The following is a 27675-nucleotide window of genomic DNA, read 5'->3' as shown; positions in this document are numbered from 1 at the left end:
ATACAGGTGTCACACACATGTTACATAATGGTCACACACGTCACATAACGGTCACACACACGTCACATAACTATCACATACAGGTGTCACACATGTCACATAACTGTCACATACAGGTGTTACACACACGTCACATAACTATCACATACATGTGTCACACACGTCACATAATGGTCACATACAGGTGTCACACAGGTCACATAACGGTCACATACAGGTGTCCCACACGTCACATAACGGTCACATACAGGTGTCACACACGTCACATAATGGTCACATACAGGTGTCACACACTTCACACATATCACATACAGGTGTCACACACGTCACATAACAGTCACATACAGGTGTCACACACATCACACAACGGTCACATACAGGTGTCACACACGTCACATAACTATCACATACAGTTGTCACACACGTCACATAACAGTCACATACAGGTGTCACACACGTCACATAACTGTCACATACAGGTGTCACACACGTCACATAATGGTCACATACAGGTGTCACACACGTTACATAATGGTCACATACAGGTGTCACACACGTTACATAACGATCACATACAGGTGTCACACAAGCCACATAACGGTCACATACAGGTGTCACACACGTCACAATGGTCACATACAGGTGTCACACGCACATGTCACATAATGGTCACATACAGCTGTCACACACACATCACATAACTGTCACATACAGGTGTCACACACATCACACACATCACATAGAGGTGTCCCACATGTCACATAACAGTCACATACAGGTGTCACACATGTCACATAACGGTCCCAAACAGGTGTCACACACATAACATACAGGTGTCACACACGTCACATAATGGTCACACACATCACATAACTGTCACATACAGGTGTCACACACGTCACATAATGGTCACATACAGGTGTCACACACGTCACATAATGGTCACATACAGGTGTCACACACAAACGTCACATAATGGTCACATACAGGTGTCACACAGGTCACATAACGGTCACATACAGGTGTCACACACGTCACATAACTGTCACATACAGGTGTCACACACATCACACACATCACATACAGGTGTCACACATGTCACATAACTATCACATACAGTTGTCACACACGTCACATAACGGTCACATACAGGTGTCATACACGTCACTTAATGGTCACATACAGGTGTCACACATGTCACATAACGATCACATACAGGTGTCCCACACGTCACATAACTATCACATACAGGTGTCACACACGTCACATAATGGTCACATACAGGTGTCACACACGTCACATAACTGTCACATACAGGTGTCACACACGTCACATAATGGTCACATACAGGTGTCACACACGTCACATAATGGTCACATACAGGTGTCACACACGTTACATAATGGTCACATACAGGTGTCACACACGTTACATAACGATCACATACAGGTGTCACACACGCCACATAACGGTCACATACAGGTGTCACACACGTCACAATGGTCACATACAGGTGTCACACGCACATGTCACATAATGGTCACATACAGGTGTCACACACATCACATAATGGTCACATACAGGTGTCACACACGTCACAACTGTCACATACAGGTGTCACACACATCACATAACTGTCACATACAGGTGTCACACACATCACATAACTGTTACATACAGGTGTCACATACAGGTGTCACACACGTCACTTAATGGTCACATACAGGTGTCACACATGTCACATAACTATCACATACAGGTGTCCCACACGTCACATAACTATCACATACAGGTGTCACACACGTCACATAACTGTCACATGCAGGTGTCACACATACAGGTGTCACACACATCACATAATGGTCACATACAGGTGTCACACATGTCACATAACGGTCACATACAGGTGTCACAAACGTCACATAACGGTCACATACAGGTGTCACACACATCACATACAGGTGTCACACACATCACATAATGGTCACATACAGGTGTCACACATGTCACATAACTGTCACATACAGGTGTCACACACATCACATACAGGTGTCACACACATCACATAATGGTCACATACAGGTGTCACACATGTCACATAACGGTCACATACAGGTGTCACAAACGTCACATAACGGTCACATACAGGTGTCACACACAGCACATTACTGTCACATACAGGTGTCACACACATCACATAACGAACACATACAGGTGTCACACACGTCACATACAGGTGTCACACACACACACACACACACACACGTCACATAATGGTCACATACAGGTGTCACACAGGTCACATAACGGTCACATACAGGTGTCACACACGTCACATAACTGTCACATACAGGTGTCACACACGTCACATAACTGTCACATACAGGTGTCACACACATCACATAACTGTCACATACAGGTGTCACACACATCACATAACTGTCACATACAGGTGTCACACACATCACATAACTGTTACATACAGGTGTCACATAACTGTCACATACAGGTGTCACACACGTCACATAATGGTCACACACGTCACATAACTGTCACATACAGGTGTCACACACGTCACATAACTATCACAAACAGGTGTCCCACACGTCACATAACTGTCACATACAGGTGTCACACACGTCACATAACGGTCACATACAGGTGTCACACACGTCACATAATGGTCACATACAGGTGTCACACACGTTACATAATGGTCACATACAGGTGTCACACACGTTACATAACGATCACATACAGGTGTCACACACGTTACATAACGATCACATACAGGTGTCACACACGCCACATAACGGTCACATACAGGTGTCACACACGTCACAATGCTCACATACAGGTGTCACACGCACATGTCACATAATGGTCACATACAGGTGTCACACACATCACATAATGGTCACATACAGGTGTCACACACGTCACATAACTGTCACATACAGGTGTCACACACGTCACATAACTGTCACATACAGGTGTCACACACATCACATAACTGTCACATACAGGTGTCACACACATCACATAACTGTTACATACAGGTGTCACATAACTGTCACATACAGGTGTCACACACGTCACTTAATGGTCACATACAGGTGTCACACATGTCACATAACTATCACATACAGGTGTCCCACACATCACATACAGGTGTCACACACATCACATAATGGTCACATACAGGTGTCACACATGTCACATAACGGTCACATACAGGTGTCACAAACGTCACATAACGGTCACATACAGGTGTCACACACATCACATACAGGTGTCACACACATCACATAATGGTCACATACAGGTGTCACACATGTCACATAACTGTCACATACAGGTGTCACACACATCACATACAGGTGTCACACACATCACATAATGGTCACATACAGGTGTCACACATGTCACATAACGGTCACATACAGGTGTCACAAACGTCACATAACGGTCACATACAGGTGTCACACACAGCACATAACTGTCACATACAGGTGTCACACACATCACATAACGAACACATACAGGTGTCACACACGTCACATACAGGTGTCACACACACACGTCACATAATGGTCACATACAGGTGTCACACAGGTCACATAACGGTCACATACAGGTGTCACACACGTCACATAACTGTCACATACAGGTGTCACACACGTCACATAACTGTCACATACAGGTGTCACACACATCACATAACTGTCACATACAGGTGTCACACACATCACATAACTGTTACATACAGGTGTCACACACGTCACATAACTGTCACATACAGGTGTCACACACATCACATAACTGTCACATACAGGTGTCACACACATCACATAACTGTTACATACAGGTGTCACATAACTGTCACATACAGGTGTCACACACGTCACATAATGGTCACACACGTCACATAACTGTCACAAACAGGTGTCCCACACGTCACATAACAGTCATATACAGGTGTCACACATGTCACATAATGGTCACATACAGGTGTCACACACAAACGTCACATAATGGTCACATACAGGTGTCACACAGGTCACATAACGGTCACATACAGGTGTCTCACAGGTCACATAATGGTCACATACAGGTGTCACACACATGTCACATAACTGTCACATACAGGTGTCACACACATCAGACACATCACATACAGGTTTCACACACGTCACATAACTGTCACATACAGGTGTCCCACACGTCACATAACAGTCACATACAGGTGTCACACATGCCACACAACGGTCACATAGAGGTGTCACACACGTCACATACAGGTGTCACACATGCCACACAACGGTCACATACAGGTGTCACACATGTCACATAACGGTCACATACAGGTGTCACACACGTCACATAACGGTCACATACAGGTGTCACACACATCACATAATGGTCACATACAGGTGTCACACACGTCACATAACTATCACATACAGGTGTCACACACATCACACACATCCCATACAGGTGTCACACACGTCACATAACTATCACATACAGGTGTCACACACATCACACACATCCCATACAGGTGTCACACACGTCACATAACTATCACATACAGGTCTCACACACATCACATACAGGTGTCACACACATCACATAACAGTCACATACAGGTGTCACACACGTCACATAACTGTCACATACAGGTGTCACACAAGCAACATAATGGTAACACACGTCCCATAACTGTCACATACAGGTGTCACACACATCACATAACTGTCACATACAGGTGTCACACACATCACATAACGGTCACATAACGGTCACATACAGGTGTCACACACGCCACATCACGGTCACATACAGGTGTCACACACGCCACATCACGGTCACATACAGGTGTCACACACGTCACATAATGGTCACATACAGGTGTCACACACGTCACATAATGGTCACATACAGGTGTCACACACGCCACATCACGGTCACATACAGGTGTCACACATGTCACATAATGGTCACATACAGGTGTCACACACACGTCACATAACGGTCACATACAGGTGTCACACACACGTCACATAACGGTCACATACAGGTGTCACACACATCACATACAGGTGTCACACACGTCACATAACGGTCACATACAGGTGTCACACACATCACATAATGGTCACGTCACACACACGTCACATAACGGTCACATACAGGTGTCACACACACGTCACATAACGGTCACATACAGGTGTCACACACATCACATACAGGTGTCACACACGTCACATAACTATCACATACAGGTGTCACACACATCACATAGAGGTGTCCCACACGTCACATACAGGTGTCGCACACGTCACATAACAGTCACATACAGGTGTCACACAAGCAACATAATGGTAACACACGTCCCATAACTGTCACATACAGGTGTCACACACATCACATAACTGTCACATACAGGTGTCACACACATCACATAACGGTCACATAACGGTCACATACAGGTGTCACACACGCCACATCACGGTCACATACAGGTGTCACACACGCCACATCACGGTCACATACAGGTGTCACACACGTCACATAATGGTCACATACAGGTGTCACACACGTCACATAATGGTCACATACAGGTGTCACACACGCCACATCACGGTCACATACAGGTGTCACACACACGTCACATAATGGTCACATACAGGTGTCACACACACGTCACATAACGGTCACATACAGGTGTCACACACACGTCACATAACGGTCACATACAGGTGTCACACACGTCACATAACGGTCACATACAGGTGTCACACACATCACATAATGGTCACGTCACACACACGTCACATAACGGTCACATACAGGTGTCACACACACGTCACATAACGGTCACATACAGGTGTCACACAAGTCACATACAGGTGTCACACACGTCACATAACTATCACATACAGGTGTCACACACACATCACATAGAGGTGTCCCACACGTCACATACAGGTGTCGCACACGTCACATAACGGTCACATACAGGTGTCACACACGTCACATAACTATCACACACAGGTGTCACACACGCCACATAACGGTCACATACAAGTGTCACACACGTCACATAATGGTCACATACAGGTGTCACACACATCACATAACTGTTACATACGTGTCACACAGCATATTACCAGGTGATTGTGTAATTTGTGTTGATCTATGTTCCTGGTCCAGCTGTACACTTTTCCGCCACCAGATGGCACCGTGACCCCATGTCAGAGTGTGATCAGCAGGTCAGACCTGGGAGTCAGGGCTCTGTGAGGGAACCTTTCCTCTCTAAGCCACTTGCAGAAACCCTGCTGCTGCATAGCAGAGAGCTGCCGCTAAGTGACCCTATACAATTACTGGCTGATTTGCCTATAATTGTGACATCGGCCTGTTTTATCGTATAGTGTGTATCAACCATTGTTTGGCTTTACGCCGATAAATCGGGAATATCTTGCCCACAAGTACAAGCTATCGATCATCCCATCTATCGGGCAGGAGCAAAAATCTCACCACAATCTCCCAATATCAACCAGTGTGTTTGCGTACTCAGTAATCTGACCATTTGTCCTGGTGGGAAAATCGGATATTGTGTGGTGGAACACGATTTTTCCCATTGTCCGATTTCCCAAGCCAATTTTTCAGGTAAAAAATAGGATTTTAAATTACCTACCGGTAAATCCTTTTCTTGTAGTCTGTAGAGGATACTGGGAATCCATTTAGTACCATGGGGTATAGACGGGTCCACTAGGAGCCATGGGCACTTTAAGAATTTGATAGTGTGGGCTGGCTCCTCCCTCTATGCCCCTCCTACCAGACTCAGTCTAGGAAACTGTGCCGAGGAGACGGACATACTTTGAGAGAAGGATATAGAAAAGGATAGTCGTGAGATTCCGAACCAGCACACACAGAACAAGAGGAAGCCATGCTAACCAAAACTTAAAAACAGGAACAGCAACAGCTGAACCAAACGGGTGTAGTATGGTATGCCGGCGGCTGGGCTCCCGGCGACCAGCATACCGGCGCCGGGAGCCCGACCGCCGGCATACCGACACCGTGGCGAGCGCAAAGGAGCCCCTTGCGGGTTCGCTACGCGCGCCATGCTATTTTATTCTTCCTCTAGGGGGTTCGTGGACCCCCACGAGGGAGAATATATGCCGGGTGTCGGGATTCCGGCGCCGGTATACTGTGCGCCGGGATCCCGACATTCGGCATACTGAAGACCACCCGAACCAAACAACAATACTTAACCAAGTAACAGTGCAGGAAGGACTAAGCACCGGGCAGGCGCCCAGTATCCTCTACGGACTACGAGAAAAGGATTTACCGGTAGGTAATTAAAATCCTATTTTCTCTTACGTCCTAGAGGATACTGGGAATCCATTTAGTACCATGGGGAAGTACCAAAGCGCCCAAACCGGGTGGGAGAGTGCTGAGGTTCCTGCAGAACTGATTGACCAAACTGAAGGCCCTCAGAGGCCAAAGTATCGAACTTGTAGAACTTAGCAAACGTGTTCGAACTTCGAACCTGACCAAGTAGCTGCTCGGCAGAGCTGTAAAGCCGAGACACCTCGGGCTGCCGCCCAGGTAGAACCCACCGACCTAGCAGAGAGGGCCTGTACAGATTTAGGAACCGGCAATCCTGCCGTGGAATAAGCATGCTGGATAGTAAACCTGATCCAGCGCGCAATGGACTGCTTTGAAGCAGGACACCCAATCTTATTGGGATCATAAAGAATAAACAGCGAGTCCAATTTTCTGCGACGAGCTGTTTGCTTTACATACACCTTCAAAGCCCTCACAACATCCAAAGACTTTGAAGTAGCAGAGGTGTCGGTAACCACCGGAACCACAATAGGTTGGTTGATGTGAAACGCAGACACCACCTTAGGAAGAAATTGCTGACGAGTTCAGCTCTGTCCTCATGGAAAATCTGGTAGGGGCTCTTGAGACAATGCCCCCATTTCTGACACACGTCTTGCTGAAGCCAAGGCCAACAGTGTGATGGTCTAACATGTAAGATAGTTTACGTTTACCTCCTGTAACAGTTCAAACCAGTCCAATTGGAGGAACTGCAGCACCAAATTGAGATCCCACGGTGCCGTGGGAGGCACAAAGGGAGGTTGGATGTGCAGAACACCTTTCAAGAACATCTGGACCTCAGGGAGAGAAGCCAATGGTTTCTGAAAGAAAATGGGTAAAGCCAAAATCTGGACTTTTATGGCGCCCAGACGTAGGCCCACATCCACAACTGCCTGCAGAAAAACAGTAAACGACCCAAATGAAATTCCACCGCAGAATTTTTTCTGCTCTCACACCAAGAGATGTATTTCTTCCAAATACGGTGGTAATGTTTAGACGTTACCCCCTTTCTAGCATGGATCATAGTAGGGATGACCTTGACAGGGATTCCTCACCGGGCTAGAATCAGACGTTCAACTTCCATGCCGTCAAACGGAGCCACCGGAAGTCTTGATAGATGAATGGGCCCTGTTGCAGAAGATCCTCGCGAAGAGGTAGAGGCCACGGATCTTCGAGTAGCATCTCTAGAAGAACTGCGTACCAGGCCCTTCTTGGCCAGTCCGGAGCAATGAGTATTGCTTGAACCTTTTCCCTTTTTATTCTTTTGAGAATTCTTGGGATCAGAGAAAGTGGAGGAAACACGTACACCATCTGGTAGACTCATGGAGTCGTCAGAGCATCTACCACCACTGCCTGTGGGTCTCTCGACCTGGAATAATACCGCTTGAGCTTCTTGTTGAGACGAGAGGCCATCATGTCAATTTGTGGATTTCCCCACCGACGTGTCAAGCACCTGAACACCACCGGGTGAACGCCCCACTCCCCCAGGTGCAAGTCATGTCAGCTGAGGAAGTCTGCTTCCCAGCTGTCTACTCCCGGAATGAAGACCACTGACAACACCACAGCATGTTTTTCTGCCCAGAGGAGAATTCTTGTCACCTCTGACAGTGCTGCTCTGCTTTTCGTTCTGCCCTGACGGTTTATGTATGTTACCGCCATCACATTGTCCGACTGGACTTGAATGGCCTGATCTTGAAGAAGATATGAGGCCTGCAGAAGGGCGTTGTATATAGCCCTGAGTTCCAGAATGTTGATCGAAAGGACGACTTCCTAACTTGACCATCTTCCCTGAAACTGCACCCCCTGGGTGACTGCTCCCCAACCTCTGAGGCTTGCGTCTGTGGTTAGTAGAATCCAATTCTGAATCCTGAACCATCTACCCTCGATTAGGTGACAAGTCTGAAGCCACCATAGAAGAGAAATCCTGGCTCTTGGTGACAGACGGATCCTCTGGTGCATGTGAAGATGCAATCCAGACCATTTGTCCAACAGATCGAGCTGGAAGGGTCTTGCATGAAACCTTCCATATTGAAGTGTCTCGTAAGAGGCTACCATTTTCCCCAGAAGGCAAATGCATAGATGCACCGATGTTTGGGTTGGCTTTAGGACATCCCGAACCATCGACTGGATTACCATTGCCTTTTCCAATGGAAGGAACACTTTCTGCGACTCTGTGTCCAGTATCATTCCCAGGAATGGAAGCCTCCGTGTTGGCTCTAGGTGAGATTTCGGAAGGTTCAGAATCCACCTGTGATCCCAGAATAGTCGGGTTGAGAGGGCAATGCTGTCCAACAACCTCTCCCTGGACGGCGCCTTTATCAGAAGATCGTCCAGGTACAGAATTATGTTCACTCCGTTTGCAGAGGAGAAACATTATCACTGCCATCACCTTGGTGAACACCCTCGGTGCCGGGGAGAGACCACATGGCAGGGCCTGGAACTGGTAGTGACAGTCCTGTAGTGCAAACCGTAGATAAGCCTGATGAGGCAGCCAGATCGGAATGTGAAGGTGCGCACCCTTGATATCCAGAGACACTAGGAATTCCCCTTCCTCCAGACCTGAGACTCCATCTTGAATTTGAACACTCGTAAGTACGGGTTCAATATCGGTCTTACCGAACCGTCCGGTTTCGGTACTACTAACAAGTTGGAATAATACACTTTGTTTTGCAGATGAGGTGGAACTGGAACAATGACCTGAGTCTGTACCAGTTTTTGAATGGCGTCTTGTAAAGTCATACATGCCTCTTGTGAAACTGGTAAGCCTGATTTGAAGAATCTGTGAGGTGACAGCTCCTGGAACTCCAGTCTGTAGCCATAGGAAATAAGAGTTATGACCCAGGGATCCTGGCACAAACTTGTCCAGATGTGACTGAAGAATTTTAGCCGGGCTACCACCCACCGTCATGCTGAGGGCTTTGAGGAAGCAGAGTTTAAACTCTGTTCCTGAGAACTGGCAGTTGCTAGTTTGCGTGGTTTACCTCTAGCAGCTCTGGTGGCTGTAGAAGAACCTCTGGTTTTGCCCTTAAATTTGGCAGTCCGAAAGGATTGCAAATTGGAAGCTGAGTAGGTCTGCCTGACTGGGGGAGCTGCGGAAGGAAGATATGTGGACTAACCTGCAGTAGCTTTGGAGATCCATTTAACCAGTTCATCTCCAATAAGGCCTCTCCTGTAAATGGTAGGCCTTCCACGTGTAAATGGTAGGCCTTCCACGCCTTTCCTGTAGTCCGCATCAGCAGTCCACTGGCGTAACCATAAGCCCCTGCATGCTGACACTGCCAAACATTAAGCAAGCCTATTTCTTTTATGGCTTCCACCATAAAGTTCGCAGAGTCCTGTATATGTTGTAGGAGTAAAACAATCTCCCCCCTAGATAAGTAATCTAACCCTTCAATTAGGTTACCTGACCATTTAGCAATGGCTTTAGTGATCCACGCACATGCTATAGTGGGTCTCTGGGCCACCCCAGCAGCTGTGTACAAATATATGAGTGTGGTCTCAATTCTACGATCAGCAGTGTCTTTTAGGGAGGCTGCACCAGGGACGGGCAATGGTGGTCATTCCGAGTTGTTCGCTCGCTAGCAGTTTTTAGCAGCCGTACAAATGCTATGCCGCCGCCCACTGGGAGTGTATTTTAGCTTAGCAGAAGTGCGAACGAAGGGATCGCAGAGCGGCTACAAAATTATTTTGTGCAGTTTCAGAGTAGCTTCAGACCTACTCAGTGCTTGTGATCACTTCAGACTATTCAGTTCCTGTTTTGACGTCATGAACACGCCCTGCGTTCGCCCAGCCACGCCTGCCTTTTTTTGAACACTCCCTGAAAACGGTCAGTTGACACCCAGAAATGCCCTCTTCATGTCAATCACTCTGCGGCCAGAAGTGCGACTGAAAAGTTTTGCTAGACCTTGTGTGAAACTACATCGTTCGTTGTAAAAGTACGACGCGCGTGTGCATTGTGCCGCATACGCATGCGCAGAAGTGCCATTTTTTTGCCTGATCGCTGTGCAGCGAACAAAAGCAGCTAGCGATCAACTCGGAATGACCCCCAATACTATTTTCCGTGACAGCCTGGATACTGATGCCTCCACTATTGGTGGATTTTCCCATTTTTTCCTATCCGTAGGAGGAAAGGGAAAGGATGAGAGTAACCTCTTAGGGATTTGAAATTTCCTATCAGGATTAACCCACGGTTCTTCAAACAGGGTATTCAGTTCCTTTGACACAGGAAAAGTGGCTGAGGATTTCTTTTTTACATTAAAATAAGATTCTTCACACTCCTCTGTCACCTTATCAGAAATTTTTGTAGAACGTCTCTGATAGCTTCTATGAGAGCCTCTATTCCCTGTGACAGAGCAGCCTCCCCCACCACTGAGTCCACCTCCCCCTCCTCCATGTCTGACCCTTCATCATCAGAGTCAGACTGCAGGACATGGGCCAGAGTACGTTTTAGCCGACAAATGGTAGGGGACTGAGACGCTGGTTTGGGGACTGAGTCTCTGTTCATAAACTCATCCACAGACTGTCTTAAGTATTGTGTCTCTTTCTCATTGCAGGATAATTTAGTAGAATTATTAGAAATTACTTTATGGAATCCAGCCATGCTGATTCCACCCCGCTAGCCTGGGAGGGTGCACTACACTGAGTACATAGTAGTGAGCTCCCTGGGGAAGAGGAACACTCTGCCGTACATGAAAGACACTCCTTGCCTGACATATTGTAAATGTGACAGCACACACACACAAAGGAAAGGTTAAAAGCACAATTAACCCACAAAGAGCTTACCATGGAGACACAGAGGTATAGTGGAGCCAGCACATAGCGCATATCGCTAATGCCAAGCATCATCCAGCAAACACATCTTCACAGTTCCTCAGCCCCGTCTTTGCTTCACTGAGCAAACACTTCTTCACAGTTCTTCAGTCACGTATTCGTATCATCCAAGGTATATTCTTCACAGTTCTTCAGTCACGTCTTCGTATCATCCAAAGTATATTCTTCACAGTTCTTCAGTCACGACTTCGTATCATTCAGTGGACATTCTTTACAGTTCGTCATTCACATTCTCATACCATCCAGAAACCAATTCTTCGCAGTTCTTCTCACGCTTCTACATCATCCTACAGACCTCGTTGTAGTTCCTCAGCCACGCCTCTTCATCATTCAACAAACCACCTCTCTACATTCACCAACTTCATGCTTCAGGAGTCCAGTGACCTCATTCACTACAGTTCGCCAACCCTGAATTAATTAGTCACAGACTTTCTTCAGCCACATTAAGATCTGTTGCCGTTAATAAAATATGTGAAAAGGAATTATCTTCGTCCTCCTTGTTTCCTGCATTCAGGAGCATCTGCTCCTTCGGTTGGTCTGAGTACAACGGATTCACAAAAATAGCCTGTCCTGACACTGTGTAAATCCAGCTTTCTCTTACGTCCTAGAGGATGCTGGGGACTCCGTAAGGACCATGGGATATAGACGGGTCCGCAGGAGACATGGGCACTCTAAAGACTTTAGATGGGTGTGCACTGGCTCCTCCCTCTATGCCCCTCCTCCAGACCTCAGTTAGATCCTGTGCCCAGAGGAGACTGGGTGCACTACAGGGGAGCTCTCCTGAGTTTCTCTGAAAAAGACTTTTGTTAGGTTTTTTATTTTCAGGGAGCACTGCTGGCAACAGGCTCCCTGCATCGTGGGACTGAGGGGAGAGAAGCAGACCTACTTAACTGATAGGCCCTGCTTCTTAGGCTACTGGACACCATTAGCTCCAGAGGGTCGGAACGCAGGTCTCACCCTCGTCGTTCGTCCCGGAGCCGCACCGCCGTCCTCCTCACAGAGCCGGAAGATAGAAGCCGAGAGTATAAGAAGAAAGAAGACTTCAAAGGCGGCAGAAGACTTCAAGTTCTTCACTGAGGTAACGCGCAGCGGTAACGCTGCACGCCATTGCTCCCACACATACACACACAGAGGGCACTGTAAGGGTGCAGGGCGCAGGGTCGGCACCCTGGGCAGCAATATTAACCTCAAGGGACACTGGCAGACAGTTTAGATACTGCGGAGGCAGTATATTGAAAAACCCCCGGCAGTATAAATAATTTGAGCGGGACCGAAGCCCGCCGGTCAGGGGGCGGAGCTTGATATCCAGCACTAACCAGCGCCATTTTCTCCACAGCACACTGCAGAGAAGCTGGCTCCCCGGACTCTCCCCTGCCTAACACGGTTACAGAGGGCAAAAAAGAGGAGGGGGGGGGGGGGACATTTAATTGGCGCAGTGAGTATATTATATATTTATATAAAAGCGCTGTACTGACTGGGATTTTATTCCAGTGTCCGGTGGCGCTGGGTGTGTGCTGGCATACTCTCTCTCTGTCTCTCCAAAGGGCCTTATTGGGGGACTGTCTCCATATATAGATATATCCCTGAGTGTGTGGGGGTGTCGGCATGTCTGAAGCGGAAGGCTCATCTAAGGAGGAGGTGGAGCAGATGATTGTGGTGTCTCCGTCGGCAACGCCGACACCTGATTGGTTGGATATGTGAAAAGGATATGTATACCAGCGCTGGCTGAATAGATTAATCAGTTAAAATATTATTAATAATAATAATAATAAGGATGGTTTGCTCTATGTAAAAAAGTAACAATTTATTTGACATAACACATGTAACAAATCTAAAAAGAAGGAATTCCTGTTGCCACAAGGTGGCGATAAAACTAAAATATATCTTATCTGGATAAAATTTCATAAATTTCACATTCTCCTGTATTAGAATTGTCCATTCCTAAAGGCTAGGACAGCCTCCCTTGGTGCATTCACTGTAATGGGTAAATAATTACCAGATCCCCACGTTGGTAAGCATCAGCGTTGGAACAAGTCCATTTGTAGCTGTAGGGGTAGAATAGACCAATTTGATGATAGGGTCCAGTGATGGGAGAGGAGTCCAAATTGTGCCGAAGGATGACACGGCTTTGCGGGCCGGTTTGGAGAACAAAGTCCAGATAGATATAGTAAGCTCAAGTCCAGATAGGTAGAGTAGGCTCAACGCGTTTCACTGGTATAATCCAGCTTCCTCAATTTTATCCAGATAAGATATATTTTAGTTTTATCGCCACCTTATGGCAACAGGAATTCCTTCTTTTTAGATTTGTTACATGTGTTATGTCAAATAAATTGTTACTTTTTTACATAGAGCAAACCATCCTTATTATTATTATTAATATTTTAACTGATTAATCTGTTCAGCCAGCGCTGGTATACATATCCTTTTCTCTATTGTTTAGTTTTGAGGAATTGACGTTCCTCTTACCTGCTGCTGTTGGTCGCGCACCTGCTTATTTATTATTTGGTTGGATATGTGGAATGGTTTAAATGCAAATGTGTCTTTATTACATAAGAGATTGGACAAAGCAGAGTCCAGGGAAAAAACAGGGAGTCAATCCATGGCTTTGACTGTGTCACAGGGCCCTTCAGGGTCTCAGAAACGTCCCCTGTCCGAAGTAGCAGACACTGGTACCGACACAGATTCTGACTCCAGTGTCGACTACGATGATGCGAGGTTGCACCCAAGGGTGGCCAAAACAAGTATTCATTATATGATTATTGCAATAAAAGATGTTTTGCATATCACAGATGACCCCTCTGTCCCTGACACGAGGGTGCAAATGTTTAAGGAAAAGAAACCTGAGGTAACCATTCCCCCATCTCATGAACTGAACGCTTTATATGAAAAGGCTTGGGAAACTCCAGACAAGAGACTGCAGATTCCCAAGAGAATTATTATGGTGTACCCTTTCCCCGCACAAAAAAGGGTACGGCGGGAATCCTCGCCCAGGGTAGACAAGGCTTTGACGCGCTTGTCCAAAACAAAGGTGGCGTTACCATCTCCAGACACGGCAGCCCTCAGGGATCCTGCTGATCGCAGACAGGAAACTACCTTAAAATCAATTTATACACATACGGGTGCCTTGCTCAGACCGGCAGTGGCATCGGCATGGGTTTGTAGCGCCGTAGCAGCATGAGCAGATAACTTGTCATCTGACAATGACACCCTAGATAGGGATAGCATTTTATTGACCTTGGGTCACATTAAAGACGCAGCGTTATATATGAGAGATGCTGCGAGAGACGTTGGGCTGTTAGGTTCAAGAGCCAACGCCATGGCTATTTCTGCTAGGCGAGCCCTGTGGACCCGCCAATGGACGGGTGATGCCGACTCGAAGAGACATATGGAAACTTTGCCTTACAAGGGTGAAGTTTTATTTGGGGAGGGTCTCGCGGACCTGGTTTCCACAGCTACTGCGGGTAAATCTTCTTTTTTGCCTTATGTTCCCCCACAGCAAAAGAAAACACCACAATATCAGATGCAGTCCTTTCGGTCGCATAAGTCCAGAAGAGGTCGGGGCTCTTCCTTCCTCGCCAGAGATAAGGGTAGAGGGAAAAGAATGCCGGCTACGGCTAGTTCCCAGGAATAAAAGTCCTCCCCGGCTTCTACTAAATCCACCGCACAGGGACGTGCAGTCAGGGGAGGCAGGGGAGGCAGTGCCTCCCCTGTCATTAATGATTAAGATAATACAAAGAAGATGCATATGACACATATTCTGTGTCATATGTATCTTCTTAATATTATTCTGATCATTGCTCCCCTCCTTATGTGTTTGGGAGGCACCGATCGTGGTGCCTCCCGTTATCTCTGGGGATAATATGGGGAGCGGGGGGCGGACACGGGCGGGGACTAGCCGTGGGCTGTAAAAGCCCATTGAAAATGTATGGGAAAGCGACACCATTAGTGGTGCCGCTTTCCTACAGGGACGTGCTTTCAACCTATGAAAGCACGTCCCTGTCAGTGAGGCTACAGTGATTGGCCAGCGGATCCGTCACTGGATCCGCTGTCAATCACTGTGCGGGCGGCTGAATGCGGCGATTGTGTGGGCGGCGGGATGCGGCGGCGGTGGTGCGGGCGGCGGTGGAGCAGGCGGCGGGTTGCGGCGGCGGAAAATTACCTTTATCTGCAGAGTTTGGCAGCGGAGCGGTTCCAGTTTAAAAAATGGCGCCTCAGCGTCATTTTTGAAATTCAAGATGGCCGCCGCGAGCCAATGATTGGCTCGCCGCGTCATCGCCCCGCCCCCTCCGGCTGACTTATATAAGTCAGCGCGAGGCGGAGGAGAGTCAGTTCGACGGCGGAGGAGGAGCTGTGAAGAGCTCCTGAAGAAAGAAGACGGCTGGAAGTCCTGGCTGGGCGGCGGCTATGCAAAAGAGCTTAGCAGCCGCCGCCCACCAGGTGAAGACGCTGGAAGCCCTGGGGGGGTGGCGCCCCCCAGGTGAAGACGCCGGAAGCCCTGGGAAGGCGGCGGCCACGCAAAAGAGCTTAACGGCCGCCGCCCCCAGGTGAAGACCCAGTTAAATAAAGCTTCTTTTCAAGACGTGTGGCGTTTTATTTTAATATTTTCTTTACAGGTGGACTATAGGTGCCAGCGGGCCCTTTATGTCCGGGCATGCTGGCACTTGTGGTTCTCCAAGTGCCAGCATGCTGGGACAGGCTTGCTGGGACCTGTAGGCTACCTGTAAAGAACAATATTACTATTCTTTGCAGGTGGACTACAGGTGCCAGCAGGCCCTTTATGTCCGGGCATGCTGGCACTTGTGGTTCTCCAAGTGCCAGCATGCTGGGGCAGGCTTGCTGGGACCTGTAGGCCACCTGTAAAGAACAATATTAACACACAATGAACCCCGCACCCACCACCACCAGGGGTGCGGGGCATAGCACTGGGCTATCAGCCCAGTGCTGGTTATTGCTCGGGAGGGGGGACCCCATTTTTATTTTTTGGGGTTCCCACTTTCCGAGGAATTCCAACCCTGGGCTGACTGGCTGGGGGGCAGATTAATGTTATGGCAGGGGGACCCCACACTGAGTGTCTCCCCTGCTATGGCATTACTCCCCCTGGCTGGTTCTGCCTAGTGCTGGTTTTCCTGATGTGTTGGGGGACCACACTTTTTTTTTTCCGGGGGGGGGGCTTGTTAGCTGCCAGTGCCTCCCCAACCTGTGATCCCACCGCACGTCACTGCCACCGCATGATGCTGGGGCTCCACTGAGGGAGTCCGCACCTGTGGGGGCACGTCTTCGACTCTTCAGCCAGGTCTGGGTTCTGTCAGACGTGGATCCTTGGGCGATGGAAATTGTATCCCAAGGCTACAAACTGGAGTTCGAAGACGTGCCTCCTCGCCAATTCTTCAAGTCGGCTTTGCCAGCTTCTCCCCCAGAGAAGGAAATAGTTTTAGCTGAAATTCAAAAGCTGTGTCAACAGCAAGTGATTATCAAGGGTCCCCTAGTCCAACAGGGGAAGGGGTACTATTCGACCCTGTTTGTGGTCCCGAAGCCGGATGGCTCGGTCAGACCCATTCTGAATCTAAAATCCCTGAACCTGTACTTGAAAAAGTTCAAGTTCAAGATGGAATCGCTCCGGGCAGTGATATCCAGCCAGGAAGGTGGGGATTTTATGGTGTCACTAGACATAAAGGATGCGTACCTTCATGTCCCCATATATCCCCCTCATCAGGCGTACCTGAGATTCGCTGTACAGGACTGTCATTACCAGTTTCAGACGTTGCCGTTTGGGCTTTCCACGGCCCCGAGGATTTTCACCAAAGTAATGGCGGAAATTATGGTACTCCTGCGCAGGCAGGGAGTCACAATTATCCCGTACTTGGACGATCTCCTGATAAAAGCGAGATCGAGAGATCAATTGCTGAAAAGCGTGTCGCTCTCCCTGAGAGTGCTGCAGCAGCACGGTTGGATTCTAAATCTACCAAAGTCACAATTGGTTCCAACGACTCGGCTATCATTCTTAGGCATGATTCTGGACACGGAACAGAAAAGGGTTTTTCTCCAAATGGAAAAAGCCCAGGAACTCCAGAACATGGTCAGAGACCTGCTAAAACCAAAAAGAGTGTCAGTTCATCAATGCACTCAAGTTCTGGGAAAAATGGTGGCGGCCTACGAGGCCATCCCCTTCGGCAGGTTCCATGCGAGGACTTTTTAGTGGGACCTTCTGGACAAGTGGTCCGGGTCCCATCTTCAAATACATCAGAAAATAAGCCTGTCCCCAAGGGCCAGGGTGTCTCTTCTATGGTGGCTGCAGAGTGCTCACCTTCTAGAGGGTCGCAGGTTCGGCACTCAAGACTGGGTACTGGTGACCCACGGACGCGAGCCTCCGAGGATGGGGAGCAGTCACACAAGGAAGAAATTTTCAGGGAATATAGTCAAGCCAGGAGGATTGTCTACACATCAACGTACTGGAATTGAGGGCCATATACAACGGCCTACGACAAGCGGAGAATCTTCTTCGCGACCTACCGGTTCTGATTCAATCAGACAACGTCACAGCCGTGGCTCATGTAAACCGCCAAGGCTGGACAAGGAGCAGAGTGGCAATGGCGGAAGCCACTAGGATTCTTCGCTGGGTGGAAAATCACGTAAGCGCTCTGTCAGCAGTCTTCATTCCGGGAGTGGACAACTGGGAAGCAGACTTCCTCAGCAGGCACGATCTCCATCCAGGAGAGTGGGGACTTCATCAAGAAGTTTTTGCAGAGATGACAAGTCTTTGGGGACTTCCTCAAATAGACATGATGGTGTCACGCCTCAACAAGAAGCTTCGGAGGTATTGTGCCAGGTCAAGGGACCCTCAGGCAGTAGCGATAGACGCCCTGGTGACACCATGGGTGTTTCAGTCGGTCTATGTGTTCCCTCCTCTTCCTCTCATCTCAAACATATTGAGAATCATAAGACGAAAAAGAGTGCAGACAATACTCATTGTTCCAGATCGGCCTCGAAGGGCCTGGTATACAGATCTTCAGGAAATGCTCACAGAACATCCGTGGCCTCTTCCTCTCAGGGAGGACCTGTTGCAGCAGGGGCCCTGCGTGTTCCAAGACTTACCGCGGTTACGTTTGACGGCATGGCGGCTGAACACCGAATCCTAGCTGGGAAAGGTATTCTGGAGGAAGTCATCCCTACTCTGATAAAGGCTAGGAAGGAGTTGACGGCGAAACATTATCACCGTATCTGGAGGAAGTATGTATCTTGGTGTGAAGCCAAGAATGCTCCTATGGAATATTTCCATCTGGGCCGTTTTCTCCACTTTCTACAGACAGGAGTGGATATGGGCCTGAAGTTAGGCTCCATTAAGGTACAGATTTCGGCCCTATCTATTTTCTTTCAGAAGGAATTGGCTTCTCTCCCAGAAGTCCACACTTTTGTAAAGGGAGTGCTGCACATCCAGCCTCCTTTTGTGCCCCCAGTGGCACCTTGGGACCTTAACGTGGTATTACGGTTCCTACAATCTCACTGGTTTGAACCTCTTCAAACGGTTGAATTAAAATTTCTCACTTGGAAGGTGGTCATGTTGTTGGCCTTGGCATCTGCAAGGCAGGTGTCCGAATTGGCGGCCTTGTCTCACAAGAGCCCCTATCTGATTTTCCATGGGGATAGAGCGGAGTTGAGGACTCATCCTCAATTTTTGCCTAAGGTGGTTTCATCATTTCATGTGAACCAACCTATTGTGGTGCCTGTGGCTACGGGTGACTTGGAGGACTCCAAGTCCCTGGATGTAGTCAGGGCCTTAAAAATTTATGTAGCCAGGACGGCTCGGGTTAGGAAAACAGAAGCACTGTTTGTCCTGTATGCAGCCAACAAAGTTGGCGCTCCTGCTTCGAAGCAGACTATTGCTCGCTGGATCTGTAACACGATTCAGCAGGCTCATTCTACGGCTGGATTGCCGTTACCAAATTCGGTAAAGGCCCATTACACTAGGAAGGTGGGCTCTTCTTGGGCGGCTGCCCGAGGCATCTCGGCTTTACAGCTTTGCCGAGCAACTACTTGGTCAGGTTCAAACACCTTTGCAAAATTCTAGAAGTTTGATACCCTGGCTGATGAGGACCTCATGTTTGCTCAATCGGTGCTGGAGAGTCATCCGCACTCTCCCGCCCAGTCTGGAGCTTTGGTATAATCCCCATGGTCCTTACGGAGTCCCCAGCATCCTCTAGGATGTAAGAGAAAATAAGATTTTAAACCTACCAGTAAATCTTTTTCTCGTAGTCCGTAGAGGATGCTGGGCGCCCGTCCCAGTGCGGACATATTTCTGCAAGACTTGTATATAGTTATTGCTTACATAAGGGTTATGTTACAGTTAAGATCAGTCTTTGGCTGATGCTGTTTTGTTCATACTGTTAACTGGTTGCGTATGTTCCAGGTTATACGGTGTGGATGGTGTGGGCTGGTATGTATCTTGCCCTTAGATTGACAAAAATCCTTTCCTCGTACTGTCCGTCTCCTCTGGGCACAGTTCTCTAACTGAGGTCTGGAGGAGGGGCATAGAGGGAGGAGCCAGTGCACACCCATCTAAAGTCTTAGAGTGCCCATGTCTCCTGCGGAGCCCGTCTATACCCCCATGGTCCTTACGGAGTCCCCAGCATCCTCTACGGACTAGGAGAAAAAGATTTACCGGTAGGTTTAAAATCTTATTTTTCCTCTCCCTTTCCCAATACATGGATTACTGATGGTTTCGCTGGTTCAGCGGAGACCAATGACCAATGGGGAGATTGATGTGTTGGCTAAGAACGCGCATTTTTTTCCGTCTGTTCAGCCGCTGACAGCTACCTCCGCTCAGACCACGGGTGCTGAGAATCCGTTCATTCTAACATTATTTATCATCCATTCAGTGTAACATCTGTCAACAATACATAAATTGCACAATACACACACAGGCTACTGGACATAAGAACAATACATGCATTACACAACACAACACACACAGACACACACACAGGCTACTGGACATTAGATGGATGCTAACATTATGTTAAAACAAGGCGCTTGTAACAATGTGTATTCTATTTTGCAACAATTAAATGTTGCAATACTGTAGCGCAATACCTGTAAAAAAAGAAAAGGATTAGTAATGTTTACAGCTCCTTTTATGTTTATTTCCAGTCCTGCCGGATTTTTCTATAATATCGGCTCCTTATCCCATTAAGATCTCTGTACGGGGTGATGGTTACCCTATCTTTCCCTATACTACCCACCTTGTGTTCAGCAGTGGTGGGATGAGATCTTTACTCCAAGCGGTGAAGTGTTTCTTCTTCGTGACCGCTGCTTGTTTCAGCTCCGTCTCCAATGTGCCGTGCTGTGCTGCGGCGGCTGTTCGGAATCCCGGCTTGTGAAGCGGAGGGGAGAGAGGTTGTTTCCTCTATGCTCTCCGTCTCCAGTGCGCCGTGCTTTGCTGCTGCGGCCGCTCGGAATCCCGGCTTCTAAGACGGACGTGAGGGATGTTGTTTCTTTTGTGCACTCTTGTAAAGCTAAGAGTGCACGGACCGTAAAAAAGCAACTGATAGCGTCTTTTATTTTATATTGTTTTTTTGAAACATAAGTTGTGAAAAGTTTTTCTGAACGTGTAGATGTGTTGTTGGTTGTTTTACAAGCTGAACAGTTTAAACAAAAGCTGTGCCCCACATTTCTCACTGTTCTTTGATTTATTGTAGTGGAGGGAACAGTGAGAAATGTGGGGCACAGCTTTTGTTTAAACTGTTCAGCTTGTAAAACAACCAACAACACATCTACACGTTCAGAAAAACTTTTCACATCTTATGTTTCAAAAAAACAATATAAAATAAAAGACGCTATCAGTTGCAATACAGAAGGTGTTATATATCTACTGGAATGTCCTTGTCATCTGCAATATGTAGGACAAACCAAAAGAAAATTAAAAACCCGAATTATGGAACACATAAATAACATAAAAAAAGGACTACAAACACATAGTGTTTCAAAACATTTTTTGGACTATCATAATAAAAACCCTAGTGAATTAAAATTCATGGGAATCCAAAAAATTCAACCTTTTTGGAGAGGAGGAAACATCTCAGATTCATTAAAAAAGAAAGAAACTGAATGGATCTTCAATCTCCAGACACTTCAACCAGCAGGACTCAATGTGGATATAGAACTTAATGTTTTTTAAAAAAAATAAAAAAAATACATATATACTTCTAGAAAATATATATATACTTTTAGAACACATATTTTATCTAATAAAAAAATGTTTTTTGATGAAAGTATTTTTCTTTCTTCATATAGAATAACTGAACAGCCACACAATTTTATTTAAAATAATATATACACCTATACAATAATATATACACCTTTATTACAATCTTTTTCAAGTGCAATACGTTTTTTAAGTGCAATACCTGATACTTTTAACTGGGCCATGTGTAAACCACCTTTTTTTACATCATTTCCGGGGAGAGATTACCCCGTTTTTTTTTTTTAACAATTGTTTAATAAAGTTTTTTTATAAATAAGAAGATAGGCTAAACCAGTGACATCCTCGATAAAGGACGTGCAGTCCGAAACGCGTTGGAAGCTTTTTTACGGTCCGTGCACTCTTAGCTTTACAAGAGTGCACAAAAGAAACAACATCCCTCACGTCCGTCTTAGAAGCCGGGATTCCGAGCGGCCGCAGCAGCAAAGCACGGCGCACTGGAGACGGAGAGCATAGAGGAAACAACCTCTCTCCCCTCCGCTTCACAAGCCGGGATTCCGAACAGCCGCCGCAGCACAGCACGGCACATTGGAGACGGAGCTGAAACAAGCAGCGGTCACGAAGAAGAAACACTTCACCGCTTGGAGTAAAGATCTCATCCCACCACTGCTGAACGCAAGGTGGGTAGTATAGGGAAAGATAGGGTAACCATCACCCCGTACAGAGATCTTAATGGGATAAGGAGCCGATATTATAGAAAAATCCGGCAGGACTGGAAATAAACATAAAAGGAGCTGTAAACATTACTAATCCTTTTCTTTTTTACAGGTATTGCGCTACAGTATTGCAACATTTAATTGTTGCAAAATAGAATACACATTGTTACAAGCGCCTTGTTTTAACATAATGTTAGCATCCATTTAAATTGTTCTTTTTAATCAGGGCAGCTCAAACACTTAAATCCCGGCAACAGCGCGGTAATTCCCCTTTTTTATACTGGACATTAGAGATGAGCGGGTCCGGTTCCTCGAGATCCGAACCCCCCCGAACAGCACGTGGTTTACACGGGTTCGAGCCAGCCTCGGATCTTCCTGCCTTGCTCGGTTAACACGAAAGCGCCCGAACGTCATCATCCTGCTGTCGTATTCTCGCGAGATTCGTATTGCATATAAAGAGCCGCGCGTCGCCGCCATTTTCACTCGTGCAGTGGTGATGATAGCGAGAGGACGTGGCTGCGTTCTCTCAGTTTCTGTGTTGTGTGCTGCAAATATCTGTGCTCAGTGTGCTGCAAATATCTACGTTCTCTGCCTGAATCGCTCCATATCTGTGCTGCATTGTAGTTGTGCGCAGTATATAGTAGGAGGACAGTGCAGAATTTTGCTGATCACCAGTATATATATAGCAGTACGGTACAGTAGTCCATTGCTCTACCTCTGTGTCGTCAAGTATACTATCCATATCTGTGCTGCATTGTAGTTGTGCACAGTATATAGTAGGAGGACAGTGCAGAGTTTTGCTGACCACCAGTATATATATATATATATATATATATATATATATATAGCAGTACGGTACAGTAGGCCATTGCTGTATCTTGCAGCTCAGTGTCACTGAGTGCACGTATCCATTCCATATCTGTGCGGCATTTTTGTGAGCAGTATATATAGTATTACAGTGCAGCATTTTGGTGACTCAACAGTATATAGTTGTATACAGTAGGCCATTGCTGTATCTTGCAGCTCTGTGTCACTGCAAGTATCCATCCATTCCATTTTCTTCCAGTGATTTGGACCAATAATACCATTGATTAGAATGAATAATTCCTGTGATTTTGTCATTTTCTTCCAGTGATTTGGACCAATAATACCATTGATTAGAACGAACAATTCCTGTGATATTAAGGTGTTTGTGTCGCTTAGCTTTGCCGTCCAGCGACCTTGGTGCACCTCTTTTTCTCTTTTCTTTGCATCATGTGCTGTTTGGGGCCAATTTTTTAAATCTGCCATCCTGTCTGACACTGCAGTGCCACTCCTAGATGGGCCAGGTGTTTGTGTCGGCCACTTGGGTCGCTTAGCTTAGTCACACAGCTACCTCATTGCGCCTCTTTTTTTCTTTGCATCATGTGCTGTTTGGGGCCAATTTTTTTAAGTGCCATCCTGTCTGACACTGCAGTGCTACTCCTAGATGGGCCAGGTGTTTGTGCCACCCTCTTGGGTCACTTAGCTTAGTCATCCAGCGACCTCGGTGCAAATTTTAGGACTAAAAATAGTATTGTGAGGTGTGAGGTGTTCAGAATAGACTGGAAATGAGTGGAAATTATGGTTATTGAGGTTAATAAAACTATAGGATCAAAATTACCCCCAAATTCTATGATTTAAGCTGTTTTTGAGGGTTTTTTGAAAAAAAAACACCCGAATCCAAAACACACCCGAATCCGACAAAAAAATTTCATGGAGGTTTTGCCAAAACGCGTCCGAATCCAAAGCACGGCCGCGGAACGGAATCCAAAACCAAAACACAAAACCCCCCCCCACACACACACACACACACACACACACACACACACACACACACACACACACACACACACACACACACACAATACCAGTGGCAGAGAGAGGAGGACACTGCAGAATGGACGTAGAGGGAGCAGCGCCTAGGTATGCATTGCGGCTTCCAGAAATTGAACTCTGCAGATCAGAGATCACTGCTGCGGCCAGTGTTGAGATGGAGACAGAGCTGTCTCCATCTCTGAGAAAGGAGATTCTGCTGATCGGGGGGGTTTCTGGGTACTCAGAAACCCCCCCTGCGTGCACCACTGGTCTCTCACTGCAAACTCGTATATTTCTAATGATGTAAAAGCAAATATTATGGAATAACAAGTAAAAGTTACCAAGGGCTGTGGTTCAGCGTTAACGCTATGCAGGGAAATCATACGGTGCGCTGTGCAGCCTAAGGGGCCTGTATAAAGTAGCAGCCAATCAGCTCCTAACTGCCATGTCACATGCTGTGTTTGAAAAATGACAGTTAGGAGCTGATTGGCTGGTACTTTTTCTCTCTCCACTTTATCTCCGCTAGGCTTAGTACATAGACCCCTGAGTGCTGTCAGCAGTATCACACAGCAGCATTAGGAAGACAGACAGGTGCTATCTCGCTGCTGATGGGTTATTGCACATCTTGCTCAGTGTGAGGAAAGACTAAAAAGCTGATTAACTGTAGCACTCTAACGGTCTCTATGGCCGCGCTGTAACTGTAGCACTCTAACGGTCTCTATGGCCGCACTCTATAGCCGCACTGTAACTGTAGCACTCTAACGGTCTCTATGGCCGCACTCTATAGCCGCGCTGTAACTGTAGCACTCTAATAGTCTCTATAGCCGCGCTGTAACTGTAGCACTCTAACGGTCTCTATGGCCGCACTCTATAGCCGCACTGTAACTGTAGCACTGTAACAGTCTCTATAGCCGCACTCTATAGCCTCACTGTAACTGTAGCACTCTAATAGTCTCTATAGCCGCGCTGTAACTGTAGCACTCTAACGGTCTCTATAGCCGCGCTGTAACTGTAGCACTTTAACAGTCTCTATGGCCGCACTCTATAGCCGCACTGTAACTGTAGCACTCTAACGGACTCTATGGCCGCACTCTATAGCCGCGCTGTAACTGTAGCACTCTAACGGACTCTATGGCCGCACTCTATAGCCGCACTGTAACTGTAGCACTCTAACGGTCTCTATAGCCGTGCTGTAACTGTAGCACTCTAACGGTCTCTATAGCCGTGCTGTAACTGTAGCACTCTAACGGTCTCTATAGCCGCGCTGTAACTGTAGCACTCTAACGGACTCTATGGCCGCACTCTATAGCCGCGCTGTAACTGTAGCTCTGTAATGGTCTCTATAGCCGCACTCTATAGCCGCGCTGTAACTGTAGCACTCTAATAGTCTCTATAGCCGCACTCTATAGCCGCGCTGTAACTGTAGCTCTGTAATGGTCTCTATAGCCGCACTCTATAGCCGCACTGTAACTGTAGCACTCTAATAGTCTCTATAGCCGCACTCTATAGCCGCGCTGTAACTGTAGCACTGTAATGGTCTCTATAGCCGCGCTGTAACTGTAGCACTCTAACGGTCTCTATGGCCGCACTCTATAGCCGCGCTGTAACTGTAGCACTCTAACGGTCTCTATGGCCGCACTCTATAGCCGCGCTGTAACTGTAGCTCTGTAATGGTCTCTATAGCCGCGCTGTAACTGTAGCACTCTAACGGACTCTATGGCCGCACTCTATAGCCGCGCTGTAACTGTAGCACTCTAACGGTCTCTATGGCCGCACTCTATAGCCGCGCTGTAACTGTAGCTCTGTAATGGTCTCTATAGCCGCGCTGTAACTGTAGCACTCTAACGGACTCTATGGCCGCACTGTAACTGTAGCACTCTAACGGTCTCTATAGCCGTGCTGTAACTGTAGCACTCTAACGGTCTCTATAGCCGCGCTGTAACTGTAGCTCTGTAACGGTCTCTATGGCCGCGCTGTACCTTTCAGAATAGGGCAGCACTTCCACACCGTTATAGGTCCCGCAGCTCCGTACTGGCCCAGGCTCAGCTCCATCAGGAAGAGGGGAAGACCCGTGAAGAACAGCATGATGAAATATGGGATGAGGAAGGCTCCTGAGGTACAGGGGAAAATACACACATCAGATCAGTAACATTGCAGTAGGGTTATAGTCAAGGCAGTCATCGGGGGGGGGGGGCTGTGGGGACTGGGGTCCTGGTTATAGTTATAGTTACCGTCTATGTTATTGTTAGAGTTATACAGTAGTTACCGTCTATGTTATTGTTAGAGTTATACAGTAGTTACCCTCTATGTTATTGTTAGAGTTATACAGTAGTTACCGTCTATGTTATTGTTAGAGTTATACAGTAGTTACCGTCTATGTTATTGTTAGAGTTATACAGTAGTTACCGTCTATGTTATTGTTAGAGTTATACAGTAGTTACCGTCTGGGTTATTGTTAGAGTTACACAGTAGTTACCGTCTTCGTTATTGTTAGAGTTACACAGTAGTTACCGTCTGGGTTATTGTTAGAGTTACACAGTAGTTACCGTCTGGGTTATTGTCAGAGTTATACAGTAGTTACCGTCTGGGTTATTGTTAGAGTTACACAGTAGTTACCGTCTGGGTTATTGTCAGAGTTATACAGTAGTTACCGTCTGGGTTATTGTTAGAGTTATACAGTAGTTACCGTCTATGTTATTGTTAGAGTTA

General features: G+C 47.0%; 1 protein-coding gene across 3 annotated transcripts in view; it reads right to left on the bottom strand.

Annotated features, from left to right (window-relative positions):
- LOC134993068 (sodium-dependent proline transporter-like) overlaps positions 1 to 27675 on the bottom strand; it is a 131196-nt gene that overhangs the window by 23362 nt on the left and 80159 nt on the right. For all 3 annotated transcript variants that reach the window (XM_063950842.1, XM_063950840.1, XM_063950841.1), the window contains one exon: positions 26946 to 27077. In XM_063950842.1, coding sequence (XP_063806912.1) covers positions 26946 to 27051 — 106 coding nt within the window. In that variant the 5' untranslated portion in view covers positions 27052 to 27077. The remainder of the gene's footprint in view (positions 1 to 26945; positions 27078 to 27675) is intronic.

Source organism: Pseudophryne corroboree, chromosome 2 (genome assembly GCF_028390025.1).
Source record: "Pseudophryne corroboree isolate aPseCor3 chromosome 2, aPseCor3.hap2, whole genome shotgun sequence".
Taxonomy (NCBI): domain Eukaryota; kingdom Metazoa; phylum Chordata; class Amphibia; order Anura; family Myobatrachidae; genus Pseudophryne; species Pseudophryne corroboree.
This window is presented reverse-complemented; position numbering and strand designations above follow the sequence as displayed.